At 42.4% G+C, this 14,459-nt stretch overlaps 1 protein-coding gene and 1 long non-coding RNA gene across 3 annotated transcripts in view; one reads left to right on the top strand and one right to left on the bottom strand.

Annotated features, from left to right (window-relative positions):
• LOC137199024 (uncharacterized) overlaps positions 1 to 2,661 on the bottom strand; it is a 28,259-nt gene extending 25,598 nt beyond the window's left edge. For both annotated transcript variants that reach the window (XR_010931721.1, XR_010931722.1), the window contains exons 1-2: positions 2,313 to 2,661; positions 610 to 672 (exon numbers count right to left, since the gene is read on the bottom strand). This is a non-coding gene — a long non-coding RNA (uncharacterized lncRNA). The remainder of the gene's footprint in view (positions 1 to 609; positions 673 to 2,312) is intronic.
• Positions 2,662 to 3,568: 907 nt separating this feature from the next.
• trib1 (tribbles pseudokinase 1) lies at positions 3,569 to 11,328 on the top strand. Its single transcript, XM_067613089.1, has 3 exons — positions 3,569 to 4,549; positions 5,346 to 5,638; positions 8,703 to 11,328. The coding sequence occupies exons 1-3, from the start codon at positions 4,229 to 4,231 to the stop codon at positions 9,175 to 9,177; spliced, it is 1,089 nt and encodes a 362-aa protein (XP_067469190.1). The 5' UTR covers positions 3,569 to 4,228; the 3' UTR covers positions 9,178 to 11,328.
• Positions 11,329 to 14,459: the final 3,131 nt, after the last annotated feature.

The raw sequence follows: 14,459 nt of genomic DNA, 5'->3' as shown, positions 1-14,459 counted from the left end.
AGACACAATGGTAATGGCAGACAACCAGACATTTGGAGAAAACAAGTTCTACTTAATATAAGGAAAAGTGAGAGCAGTCTGTATAATACCAATAGAGGAAGATGACAGACTTGTAAAAAAGCTACTATTGCCTACAGTATCCTTACTTCCTCCTGTCCTCAAGTGACCTCTTCAGAGGCTCAGAAATTAGGTCAAAGTTCAGCTGTAATTACGATAGACACCATAGTTGCCATAGTTTTGCACACCTCTTACTTTGTCACAGAAATACTAATCTTGTGTATTTTGCTATTGCACAGATGGAAATGTTTGAGGTGCAATGTTTATACCTTTTTGCAAATATATATCTGTTAACACACATCTTCAGGGCACCCATTAATCAGTACAGTTCAATAACAATGACTGATCAAATGTACTTTGCATGCAACAGCTATTAAAGAACATTTAGGTAAAATTAACTTAGTATAGTGTAGTAAGCTTTGGTCCCTGTAAGGATGTGATACATAATAGGATTTGTTCACAAAGGATGTTTTGACATGTCACAGTTGCAAAAACACAGGTGTAAATAAAAAAATGAATGATGACTGATTTCCATTTAACTGCTTCACTTACTGTCAGACTGTCTTGTCTGTAGCCACATTCACGTCATGGTGTTCAGACCACAATTATGAGCAGCTGAATCAGAAAAATTGTTTACGTCAGTTTCCAAGCAGAAATACAGAGTTAAAGATTTCAGGAACTTCTAAAAACTACCACTTCTCACAGTTGGTGAAAACAAAACTACAGACATGTCAATAAATAAAAGAAGCTAAAAAGTCTCCATCACAGACAGTTACATCTGAATAAAAGTCCATATTAAAACTATTATAATCAATTCAGCTAATTAAAAAGGAGCTTTACACTGTTTCTTGTTATCTGGCTTTGATTGTTAACAAACCACTACAAATATGTAACACAACAAAAGTAGGTAATTCAGGCTTTTAATCTAGCGTGACATATCTGGCTAGCAGTGGAGATCTTGGAGTAATTGCCTCCCAAGTCGGAATAACAGGAAGTTTTCTTGACCCTCCCTTTCTGCCCTCATTACATGAATGCAGCATTACTGAGTCACTTGAATAAAACAGAGCTTTCGTTATTAGTAACACCTGCGCTTTTCCCACTGTGACAAGTCTAAATGTCTGCTGTGAAAAAGGCCAATTAATCACACTAGGTGAACTTAACAGCTGTACTAGTCCTGCCTGGATAACAATGCATGCTGTCAAATTTTAATCACTGTTGCTGATTTAAATAAAGTCCAGAAGTAAAACACTATTTATAGGCTATATAAAAGCAACCATAATCATCTTCAATGTATTAGAAAAACAACAAACAGCTCTGTCGGTAACAAAAAGCAGAAGTGAGTATATGAAAAACGATTGCTCACTGCTTTCTCCTGATGAAAGCTGGGAAACTGAGCAGTTCATTGTTGTGGATACATTTACAGCAGAGCTTGTTATTATGTGTTTGGTTCATCTTGTCATCAGGCATCTACCTATTGTCCACAAAAATGTGGGCAAAGCAATAAACTAATCCAAGCCTGTGGTGAGGATACACTAGAAATACATTTTTTGGTTTTACTAGATCAACATTTTAAGGCAGATAGATAAGTCACAAGTCCATCTTGAGTTCTAGTCTCTAGTCTACAGCTCTGTTCATTTCTTTGGCGGTTATGTGTGTTTGTGTGTGTATGTGTGTTGTGACAGAGCAGCTCAAATGACGAATAATTCATAACGATAGCTGGCTGTCAGCCAGATCAGATTGAACTATTCTCAGAGCAGATCAATTCCCAGCCTCTCTTTAGCACTGTTGGTGACTCAGCTAATTATAACAAGGAAGCGCATGCCCTGAATACTGTTTTCTCTCTTGCTCACTAGCAGGGGGGGATGCAGCCACACTCCCACACAAGCACTGTATACCCACACACATAACACACACCCACATACAACATAAAGTATACACTGGTTGACCAGCTATATCGTGCTACAACATAAACTATCTTGCATAAATGTAATATACAACCCACACATGGAGTAAACTGTAAACTTGTGTAATGAGTCCAACATAAATTTTCAATCACAGGCAAATTGTTATGTCACACACACATGCAAACACTTTGTGCTAATCCCAGCTAACACAAATAAGTCAGTTTTTCCAGTGTACACCTCAACACTGTGTCATACACAAACAAGCTAGAAACCCGCATCATCACTTTGATGCACTGACACACCAGATCCGGACTATTGTCACATAACAATGAACCTTTTGCTCTTCCGTACCTCTGCCGCCCATTTCCACAGTGACTGCTTATCCTGCTTTTTGAACTTCTTGAAAAAAAAGAGAGAGAGAGAGAGAGAGAAAGAAACAGCAGCGAGAGAGGAAACCTGTTCCTGTGCCTGCTCGATGGCATGACAAACACACTCGCTCACAGAGACGCACACATCAATCAGTTGGTGAGTCACCTTATTCGTAGGACGACCACTGCACAAAGAAAGAATGCACGGCCTAAAAATAACAGCCATCATTCCTATGGAATCTGCAGCTCACCCATGTTTGGACAGCCTGCAGAGACAGGTTCACATGACCTTTTTGAGTCAAGCTGAGCCGAGCTGCTGTGACCTGGTTAAGTGTGTGACCTCTTGTGGAAGGAACTGTGTTGGAAATGTGAAAAGAAATGGTTTGGAACGGCAGGCTACTGTTTTGGCAGGAGGGCTTTTGCAAAAAAGGGGTGATAGTGCGTACACACATGGGCCAGCTGGTGCTCTGTGTTTTAGTGAATGCTCAGTGAGCCTCTAGTGCAGCCACTATGCTTGTTCAACATAAAGCAGTGGAAAAAAAGAACTCTTGCGCAACACGCACGTTGTCACGCGGGTGTACACACCCCAACAAACACTCACAAACATTCACATTTATAATTAACTCACACCGTCAGCTCATCTTAACACTCATCCTCACAGGAATGTTGTTGGAACTGACTTTATACTGTATTTCACTCTTCAATTTCTGGTTCTTACATTATTAAGTAACAGTCCATAGTTCACTGATTATACTTTTTTCAAGAATATTGCACAATTTTCACACAGATTGCACAGTATTGGCTTGCTTGCTTGTGGTATTTGGGTATACAAGTAGTTTTAGCTTGGGATCAGTGTCTCTGGGAGGCCAGCTGCTGTGATCTTGTTTACAGAACTGTGCTGGCATATTTTATGTGAATGCTTATAGCCCAAGCACCATGGCTTTATGGGGGTGAGTCATATCCACATAACAAACAGGCCCAGCAGGGGAAAATATCATGGTGATGTTAAAGCTAGCGTTAAGATACATACACTGGAGCTTTGTATTGGCTAGTTCACACTTCAGGCCTAACATTTGAAGAGTAAACAGTCCAGGTGCCACATAGGAGGTCTGTGGAGAGATTGTTGCAACTAGCGATAAATAGCAATAAGAGCTGAACATTAAGGAAAAACTGAGTCAGACAGGGAGTTTTAAATGTTGTTAATTATTGTCTAAAACATGTGCATGCTTGATGAGGCAGCTCTGATAAGTAGCAGATGATTTCTTCATTGCTCTCACATGGTTCTTTTCAGTAGCTATCAGCAAAAAAAATCTCAGGGCAGGAATTTTGGAGATTTCATTAAAAAAAAAAAAAAAGGATACCAGTAATGTTTGTGCCACATGCTCACGTAGTCTTCTGTGAAAGGTAATACAGCGAGCAGTTTCATCAGAGCTGAGCTGGAGTCGGTGCCGTTACAGGATTGCTCAATGGTTGTGTCACCAGGAGGCTGGACTGGTCGGGCGGAGTGTTTGAGCTCAGTGCTCAACATCACTGGAGCTCACTCACTCTCTGCCTCTGTCTGAGTGAGGCGGTCTCTCTCCCTCTCTCCCTCTCTCTTTCATTCTCTATCTCTCTCTCCCCCCCTCTCTCTCTCTCTCTATGCTTGGTGCTCTGAGGGATCGGGATTTTCTCATCAAAAGTATACAGACCTCAGAGCCACGGGCAGTCACTCAACAAAAGGACGTAGGCTGGATTACTACGAGAACGCGCCGCCACTCCGTTGAAGTTTGATTTTTTTTTTAAAAACATTTTAGCTCCACTAAGGCTATAATAAGTCTCACACACGGAGAAATGGATTGCACAGTTTGTAGTTTATTTTAACCACCATCCTATATTAGTAAGGGTCTCGTTTTTGCTTTCATGGTGAATCGGTCTATCAGGATGAACTTGCAGTGGAGCAGCCCGGTACCCTGCATCCGCACCGGGAGAGTCGCGCACAAGCGGCTGGACTCAGACGATCAGCCGCCGGCTAAATGTGCCAGGCTTAGCGCAGAGGCGGGGGACACACAGGGACTCCTCGGCACCTCTCCAGGGTCTCCGGTCAGCCCGCTTTCAAACCCTATCCCGGCGACCCACCAGGGACCATCCAGGATAGGACCGTTTCTGCTTCTACCTCTGGCGGACCGGGAGAGTATGCACAGCGCGATGAACACCGACACTGGCGATGAGCTACTGTGCAAGGTATGCGCAACCGCGTCATTGTGCAATTTCTCTGAATGAATGGTGTTTCAAGACACCGCGTTAGCCTGTCTGATATGTCATCATTATTCAGCCGACTTTTTCAACCAAATGTCATTCTCATGCGAAATGTGTCACACTTTGCGTAATAACAGCAGTGTTGCTTCACCGTTTTTAAATCTGGAACTATATAAGGCTCTATGATTATTTTAAATCTGTTTACATTTTATACCAAAAAAAAAAAAACACACAACCTCATATAGTCTTTCCTGGGTTGAGAAAATACAGCCTGAATATTGAAGTCCACCTATTATTGCCTCTACTGCTTCACACCGTGTCTGTCAACCGGGCTCATTTGCATACACGTCACTGCAATACGCCACGCTGTGACACACAAAAATGCAAACATGTGAGGCAAAGAAAGACCATCATGATAAGGATCTGTGCTGATAACGTCGGTGCCCTCCACTGTTCCAGATCCATGTGTTTATTTTGCTTGATAGACCTGCAGGCGTTTGGCTTTGTTGATTAATAAAGTTAATCTCTTCACGCTTTGATGATTCATTTGTCATGCTCTTGCAAAAGCAGTGTATTGAGATGGAATCAAAGCATATCCTACGCCTTTTTTAACTCGCTGCCAAATTTGCATGCCTGTTTCCTCAGATGATCATTAAGAACATACTGACCCAATGCCTCCTCCCCCTCACAGACAGTCTCTCTCCCTCCCCTGTCTCCTTAATTTCCACTCTGCATCTCCTTCCCTTCCCTCCTCTCCCTTCTACTTTCATGTCTCGCCCAGGTCTTTGACATGGGGGTGTATCAGGAAAAGATCAGAGCCTACGGGATCCTACCAGCCCACAAGAATGTGGCCGGCATCAGGGACATCATCCTCGGCGAACGCAAGGCCTACGTGTTCCTGGACAAGGACTTTGGGGACATGCACACCTTGGTGAAGAGTTGTCGCAGGTTGGATGAGGAGCAGGCCTGCAGACTCTTCCGTCAGGTGGCACTGGCTGTGGCACACTGCCACCAGGCAGGCATCGTGCTGGGCGACCTCAAACTGCGCAAGTTTGTCTTCGCTGATGAGAAAAGGTGAGATGAGAGTGACATTCCTTACATTCAAGGATTTAAAACTTCAGTCAATGTGAGATGACACCCAGATTATGCTGCTGAAAAGTTTCCTCACATTGTTGAACCTGCTCAGCATCACATTCCTTTTAACTTTATTTGGATGCTGTCAGACTTGAAGACATGCAGTTTAGTGGGATGTGCAATTGAGGACAAACATGGCAACAGCTGCTACACACAGGCCATGTGTGCAGATATCAATGTGGGCACAGATCGAGTAGGAGGTTCTGTACTTGTGGAGGCAGACTGCACAGTTTCCCAGATTTTCGCCCTCTCTGTCTGTCTCCCTTTCTCACTCTCGACGTGTCTCTTTGTATGCATGTTGGGCGTTTGTTTTGCATGCGTGTGTGTGTGTGTGAATGTAGTGGGTGGTAGTTTGGCAGAGCCGCTAGACGAGGCTGGTGAATGAGACAATCATCTCCCCTTCTGTGGTCTGTATCTCTGAATATATTTATTACTCATTATTTATTAATAAATTACATCATAACTATGCTGCAGAATAACTGATGCTTCCAATACTGATTCATTCAAATAGACTTTCATCCATGAAGGAGTAGTTCAAAGCGCCATCCTTTGAACTCGCTCCCACACACACACACCCACTCGCACATACACATGCCTTTTAATGTCTGCATCTCTGAGTACTACTCTGTTCAGGAAGACACACAAAAACCCTGCTTACAAAACTATTTGTCGCCTCTTTGCCCTTGCGTCACTCTCTTTCCTGTAAGCACCCGCTGATCCCACACAACCCCCCCTCCAGCTTTCCAAAGGCCCTTTTTCATGGAGACTTTTTAACAGTAACATTCTCCAGCCATGACCTCTGGGTTTGCAGGGTCACACTGGATGAATGAGAGCAGACAGCCTGTGAGAGAAGTTGAAGTCAGTTGTGTCCCTCTGATAGCTATACGGCTGCAGAGCGATGAGTCACAGTGTATATGTGCAAAGGGTAAGAGGAGGGGGGCTGCATTACTCTTTTTCTTTGTGCGTGTGTGTTCATACATGCATGTTTGTATGTTCGCTGATTACGGGCCCTATTGCAAGCGCAAATGCCTTGTTGCCTGTAATTCAGTATGTTGTTAGCTGGCATTAATGCTAGTGGACTGACCCACAAGACCCACTTGACCCTGCAGCGGTGGGATGACATATTTTTTTTACACTGACTTCTCTTTACACTGTGGCTGGCGACATACTGTAACGCCACAGCAAGTGGATCTACTGTGATGTGACTATAAAAACAAAACTGCAGATTTTGCTGATAGCATTAGATGGCTGCATGACATCATGGAACTTGGCTGTATTCGTTTCCAGAAAATCAGTGTTGTGCATTGCCGCTTCAATCCAATCACAGTGTCTTTTGACACGCATAAGTCTCCTTGAAATGTTGCATGACCTCATTTATTTCGTCATACATTCTTCCATATTCACAATCAGGCATCTTTCAAAGGCCAACAATCAAGCTGTGATGCAATGTCCTGGCCAACAATGCAGCGCTCGAGCCAGAGACAGAGAAAGTCACAACAATTTGACAAATGCTATCTCCATTCACACACACACACACAGTGCAGTTGGAAAGACAGTTTAGGGAAGGTGACTAGCACTGTGAAGCATGCAGAGCTCCACTGCCGGGCCAGCCTTCCCGTGCGTCACTGATGTGGCAACAGCCATTTGAGGGTAATTATGGGATGGCTGGCGCCGCGAGTGTGGGACCCAGGTGCAGATAGCCTCGGCTCGAGAAAGAGAGAGAGAGGAGGAGAGGAGATATGTACTCTCGACAGAAGGATGAGTCACTCTCTCCACCCCTCTAACTCTCTCTGTTCTGTTTCCTTTTCTGTCTCCATCTCTCTTTCTCCTCTCCTGACTTATCTCCTCCACTATCTTAGTGTTTAAATATCAGCTGCTTTCTATGTTGGTCCTTCAGGCTGTCACTCTTTTCATCCCCTCTCTGGCTGTCTATTTCCTTCTCCAGCCACTCTGTCTGACGGCTGAAGAGGCTCACAGATCCTCTGAATTTGAGATAAAACGCCGCACATCTTACGTGTGTTTGACTTGATAAAGCCTCAATCAGTGTGTCAGTCTCAGGAGCATATCCCGAGAGGTACAAATGAATTTTTAATTAAAAACACAGCATGTCTGTTTCTGCAGAAAACCGATCCCCCTTGAAATTATTTAGTGATATTTGTCTGTCCCCAGAAAGAGCAGAAGTTTCCCATCGTATGCTCTATCTTTGTCCCGTCAATCATTTTGTGAGAGCATTACACTCTCACAATCTTATATGCTCTGGTGCAGGGCTAAATGTACGTCCTGTCATTAACATGGCTAAATATAGCATTATGTGTGTGAGCTGAGGAGGAGGAGGTGGAGGGGGTGCTGGAGTTGTATATTTATATGTGTGTTTATGTGACTATGTGTGTGCCAGGAAGTCGTTGGAAATTTGCTTAGGCAGCTCTGCTCAAACTGGATTCACTGTTGTGCACATAGGTCATAGTGAGTTCATCGGTGTCTGGTGTGTGTGTGTGTGTGCGTGTGACTGTCTGCCCATCTGTCTGTCTTAAAGCTAAATGAAGGATGGTTGTTTTTCCATGATGCAATCAGTGACTTACATTTAACAGATCTCTGAAATGTTTGACAGTGTTAAACAAAGCCACTGATAGAAATACACAAACATACACACACTCAGTTGTGCACTAGACCGAGGAATGACTTTAAATGTTGTTGTACACTCTGAGAACATAATTTCTTACAACAACATGACATTTAGCAAAAAATGTTCTACTTTCTTCTACATTAAGTTCTTAGGTTGCTTGTGTATATAATAATAGATGATGTCATTGCTATCACATCTATCACAATCTAACTAAAGCCCTCACTTCTCTCTGCAGTTGTATTAAATGAGGTTTGAGACTTAGTCATCGCTGCTATAAGTAGCTCACGGAAAGGAATCCCCAATGTAGTTGACATTTCTCTGCATTTTCTGTGCTCTTAAAGGTGAAAATGTCCTAACCTTTTGTCTGTTTTTTCCTCGCAGGACACAGGTGAGACTAGAAAGCCTTGAGGATTGTCGCGTCCTAGAAGACCCAAGCGACGACTCCATGTCAGACACCCACGGCTGCCCTGCTTACGTCAGCCCAGAGATCCTCAGTGGCTCGGCGCCTTACTCCGGCAAGCTGGCCGACATGTGGAGCCTGGGGGTCATGCTGTACACCATGCTGGTTGGCCGTTACCCCTTCCATGACCCGGACCCGGCCACGCTGTTTTCCAAAATCCGCAGAGGCCAGTGCTGTTTGCCAGAGGGCTTGTCGCCCAAGGCCAAGTGTCTACTCCAGAGCCTGCTGAGGAAAGAACCCTGCGAGAGACTCACGGCGACTGAGCTGCTCGTTCACCCGTGGTTCCACCAGCCGCCGTCGTCACAGGAAGTGGCGCTGGGTGAACAGGAAGTGAGCTCGGCGGAACAGATGGTGCCATCTTTTGACGTGGAAGAGGATGATGATCTGTTCTGCTGACGGACTCGATTCAGCTGGCTTAGGGACCAAAACAAAAGAGCATATTGCTATGAGGGATTCATTGTTCTTTTTTTTACATATGGCACTTTTTAGAAAACCATTTGTGTACTGTTGTGTGTACATACACCCTCAAGCTTTTTACAAAAACTTAGTGTACTGTATTTTGTTGTCGTATATATGTTACTTGCTAAGGGCATTTTTTCACAATGATCATTCATTGTGTTTCTATATGTGCGTTTTTGAACATTTTTTGGTGCTAAAACAAATAACAAGGACTCACAATTTGCCAGATTATGTTAACAAAATAATCTCTGCAGGCTACTATGAGTGTATCACAGAAAATTAACCCATGGCACAACAGTAGTCACCAATGCTTGCTCTCAGCCTGGACTCACAAGGCGTCAGAAAGCATTAGATTAAGTCTGGGCGGGAGACGAAGAGACCGGGATGTTGTTCCTCTCACTCTCTGACCAGGCTGGAGGCACCACCAGCTGACTCACCGAGCGGCTCGAGGAAGGCCTAGCACAAGCTTGATGTCTCGCAGCAGGCAGTGACATAGAGTGAGAAAGATGGTTAGCAGAGGACTGATGTGTCACACTCAACGGGATGCTACAAAGGTGTCTCACCACCAGTCTGGCAACGTCTCAGCAAGTGGAGAGCATTTACAAATCTCACGCCGCGCGCAGAAGGTTGAGAAAGGGTATTGCTGGTGTAAGGCTTGCAGAAAAGTGGGAAGAATTTGTCACACACATACGCAACAATAAGCAATGACACTGGGCTAACACCAGTCTCTATAAATGGCTAACAGAGAAAGGTACATCTAAGTCATTTTCTCACATTTAACAGTGAAAAGTAAAACATTTACCTTATATAAAAAAAACATGCTCAAAGCTGAATATTGAATATCATGTAAAGGTTGCACCCAAACAGGAAGTGTCTATTATCAGGGTCTGACCTTGGAAATTAGACAGACATTCTGCCTGTGTGCGCTAACACTAATGCTTCTAGTTGAATATAAGATTCTGGGAGCAACTGTGGGTCTAAAGACTTGATCACATGCCTTTGCAGCAGCAGAGATGGTGTGATAATTCTTATGCCTGAAGGCATTCAACAGTAGGATTTCAGAGGAAAAAGTAAAAATAAACAGAGAACTCAAATGGTACTCATGCAATATGAATTTTCTCTCAATCCAACACTGTTTTTTTTTTTTTATTATTTCAGAAGACTTTCTCAGCTGAACAGTGGAGCTCGTTTTGTTCATTTCTCTTGGAACAGTATGTCAAGCTGTGTTGCTTTAATAAAGCCGAGCTGTGCTGAGTGTTGTGCCCGTATCACTGTGTTTCATAAACTGAATGGCTCTGAATCAGTCGCAGTCAGGCGATATTTGATGTTGGTGGTCTGATGATGACTCAACACTTGAGCGTGTCTGCAGAGAATGGTCCTGACCTTGGCTGGTAGAATCTGTTCTGACTTTTTCACCTCTGTAACGGTACTTTTTTTTTCCCTTCCTTTTTTTTTTTTTACCGTTGAAAGCTGTGGATCCATGGAGACTAGTCATCATAGTTTGTGACATGATGTACCACGTTCTACTGTAAAAGGTGTTTTTATCTTTGAGTGTGACAGGCGGATGCAGTGTTTCAGTGACGTTGAGAATTACAGGCTACTGTAGGTCTGCAGCCAGCTATTTCATTCTGGCACAATCATTTTGACAATGTTACTAAATCTGGCATATCTGAGAAGCGCTGTGCATTTAATTTTTGGGTCACATAGTAGACTAATAAAAGGTCTATTGCAGTACTTTAATTATTTGCTCTCATCTGTGTGGGATGCCAGATGGGAACAGACTTGTGACAATCTAAATTGTTTCTCACGGAAAAGTAATTTAAGAGATTTACGATTTTGTTCCTGGTTCATACATGTAGAGTGAGTCACACATTTCATGTGACATGTAGAGTAAACTGACACGGGTGCACAAACTTCATATTGCACTGTGAATTATGTATTTGTGACACAACCTAGAGGCTATTAAGTCTAGATAGGTTATACACAAGAGATATATTCATTGTAAAAAAAAAAGAAAAAAAGATGTAAATATGTATATTTGAAATATGTGTGGAGATGTTGAATAAAGATCACATTTTTTCATATTCACATGGCTTGTTTTTTTCATCACTGCTGCTCGTCTTTCCCACACACACACACACACACACACTCATTCACACACCTGCACGTCACACAGCTCTCCTGCATGCCTCTCAGGTTTTCTCCCCACACAGCTCTTCATCACTACGAGTGAAAACAATACATTTTTCTCATTTTCCTCAGTGCTTTCAATTCCATCCTTGTGAGGAAAAAAAACCTCTCTCTCTCCATCTGGGCCTCTAACCATTTACTCTTCTCTGACCTTTCCGCAATGTAACATTTAACTCTTCAAACACACAAATGTCAATAGTGGGTCGCTGCTCTCTCCTCTACTTTTGTCTTTGCGGTAACCGATGAAACTGGAGGTCAGCTCATCAAACACTGAACACCAACACTATTTAAACTCTACTCTTTTTTTATTCAATCCACATTTCCTTGTGGATCATTGTTTGACCTATAAGATCTTGGCATGTCTCCACCCTCGTGTTATGACTACCTTAGGCATCGCTGGCTGGGGCTTGCGTAAGCGTTGTGTGTGTGTGTGTGTGTGTTCATGTGCATACCTGCCTGTGCACGTGTGTGTGTGAGAGAGAGAGCACAGGAGTCAGATTAGGTATCAACAGGGTAGCTGGAGTGTCTCCGCTGCTGAGCTGCCAAACCAATGATTGCGTAACACGTCAGAGACCTCCAGGGATAACTACAGGGCCCCCCAAAAAATAGACAAGTAGTAGGTCAAGTAATGAATATCTGGAGAGCTCTGTGTGTGTGTGTGTGTGTGTGTGTGTGTGTGTGTGTGATAAAGGGTGAGTTTGAGAAGGGGAAGGTATGTGAGGAAGTTTTTTGTGTACATGGAAGTAGTCAAGGTAGTAGTTCAGGGGATAAAATATTTGCTAAAAGTTATGGTTAGGATTCAACAGAGATATTTTGTGGCGAGGAGTACAGATGAGGTGAGGTGTTGAGAAATGTACTCAGGTATGTTCTGCATCTGCATGATCTCATCCTGTTCCTCGGCCACATGTGTAAACTTTATCCTTCCTGGTGATCCAGGACCATTTAAGTTTCCTAACCGCATAATCCTTTAAACAACACACAAACTTCCTCATGACGTGTTTCTCCTCTCAGATAGATGTCACACACACCAGAGCGTCATCAGATATTTCCTTGATCCTCCCTGAACTCATTTGTTACAATAGAAATATCAGAGTGGTGCGTTTGCTGGTACTTATAAGGAGGTTTCTGATATTTGAAACAATCTTAAGGTCTTTGTCAGGGAAAGAAAGGCCCTAGATGGTCTGGATTTTAGATACACTGTATAACATTGTGGAATCCAAAAACATGTGGGTTGTGTATGTATTTTCCATGTGGACCATACAGGAAAACAGTCTAACATGTGTCGAAGTGTCCTGTTTTTCACATGTAAGCCACACAAGGAAGAGAAGATGCAGATCAGAGGTTTGACAGCACCTGCTCCAGTCTCCACTCGGAGATGATGTTAAGTGTTGTGCTTCTTCCAGGAAGTCTTTGGCACAGGCCGGAGCGCCGCTGATGCAATGGAAACAGCCTCCTCTGTTTAAATGACTCTTTGACCCGATTTATTTCAAAATACAAATCCCTGAAAGAATGTGAGTTATTGTGTTGATCATAGTTCAGCAAGGAGTCTGCATGCTTGTTATAAGGTGGGACTGTCATCTTAAATCTTAAAGGCATACCAAGAATTCATTTCAATCAAGTCAAGTTATGATGTATGCTGCCATCTAGTGGAGGTCTGGTAAACTGCAGCCTTGTGTCTTTAGTGCTTATATGGGGCACTAATACTGTAACAATCTTTTTATATAATGTACCCAGAGCTTATTAATACTTACAACCTCAGGCATGATAATATAGTTTAATGGAGGAACTCTTTTAAAAGAATAGTTCAACATTTTGGAAAACATTTTTTTATTATTATCATTCGCTTTCTTCCAAGTAATTAAATGAGAAGATAGCAAGAAAGTGAATAAGCATAGATCCCAAAATGTGTAACTATTCCTTTAATGACATAGTGATATTTATACCTGCACACTTGATGTCTCAAAAAGAAAGAAACTTGTGGCTCTTTATTAGTGACTTACAGTCAAATAAGCCATCAAGTCTGCAGTCTGGAACCTGTTAGCTGAAAAAATGGTTTTGACCATTTCTGTGTCCATTTAAAACAAAATCATACATTAATTATAAGAGGTATTAACCTAAAGAGCATTTTTCTGCTCAGATTGTTAAATATGAGTAAATCTTAGAAGCTCAAAGCTATAGAATGATCCAGTATTTCACAAGAAAATAGAAATAACTGTAGAAAATAGTCATAATTTGATGCACCAGAGTATGTTTGTGATTGTTTGCATTAATCATCTCAGGATCCCTCACTTTATCTTGTGTCCTCTCTGGCGGTTCCCAGCCTGGGTAGCCGCCAAACAGGATTTTTCACAATTTGCAATGCAAATGTTGTTCCATATAAACTGCTTATCACTGATCTATAAAATATTTATTATTCTTTAACTATTAATAATTAACTATTATTAAAGCCACCATTCACAAAACCCTATAAAGTATAAAGTATGCCTTATAAGGGATTGGTAAAATATAATTTCTGAAAAAAAAAAAAATGGAGTAGCATGTTTCCTCTCTGACAGCGTGAGCCTCCTTGGAGGTAAATAGGGTCTTGCGTGTTGTCTGGGTCAACAGCCTCTTAAGCACAGACAGGAGAGGAATGAGGAGTATTTCTCTGATGAGGTTATTTCAAGCAAAGTGGCCCCACAGGGCTCTGCGTTATCGTCATGATTGTTTTCTTTTTCAGACAAATAAAGTGAAACAGGAAAAAAAAACATTGCTAAGATATTAAAATATGCTGATGACATGGCCCTGGGTGGCCCGATTTACATGGTTTGTTTATCATGACTTCTCTAGTGTACATCTACTCGGTCACGAAATAAGAAAATCTATCAATTCAATGTTTATCTTTCCAGCTGTTATTGCTAGACAACGCTTGTGCTGAATCATTAAATGTAAAAAACCATCTGTTATATTGACTCCTAGGGCTGAAACTGCTGCAACAGTGATCAGTTTGGTGATTTGCATAATGTCCTTCCAAAGCCTTAAACGAAACC

The sequence above is a fragment of the Thunnus thynnus genome, chromosome 15, assembly GCF_963924715.1.
Source record: "Thunnus thynnus chromosome 15, fThuThy2.1, whole genome shotgun sequence".
Classification (NCBI taxonomy): Eukaryota; Metazoa; Chordata; class Actinopteri; order Scombriformes; family Scombridae; genus Thunnus; species Thunnus thynnus.
Note: the sequence above shows the minus strand (reverse complement) of the source record. Positions and strands in the feature narration are given on the sequence as shown.

What these genes read in the sequence shown, in the direction of transcription:
- trib1 (XM_067613089.1), top strand. Translation starts at nt 4,229, where the DNA reads ATGGTGAATCGGTCTATCAGGATGAACTTGCAGTGGAGCAGCCCGGTA. An exon ending in GCGATGAGCTACTGTGCAAG is followed by an intron (nt 4,550 to 5,345) that starts GTATGCGCAACC and finishes TGTCTCGCCCAG; the next exon opens with GTCTTTGACATGGGGGTGTA. An exon ending in GTCTTCGCTGATGAGAAAAG is followed by an intron (nt 5,639 to 8,702) that starts GTGAGATGAGAG and finishes TTTTCCTCGCAG; the next exon opens with GACACAGGTGAGACTAGAAA.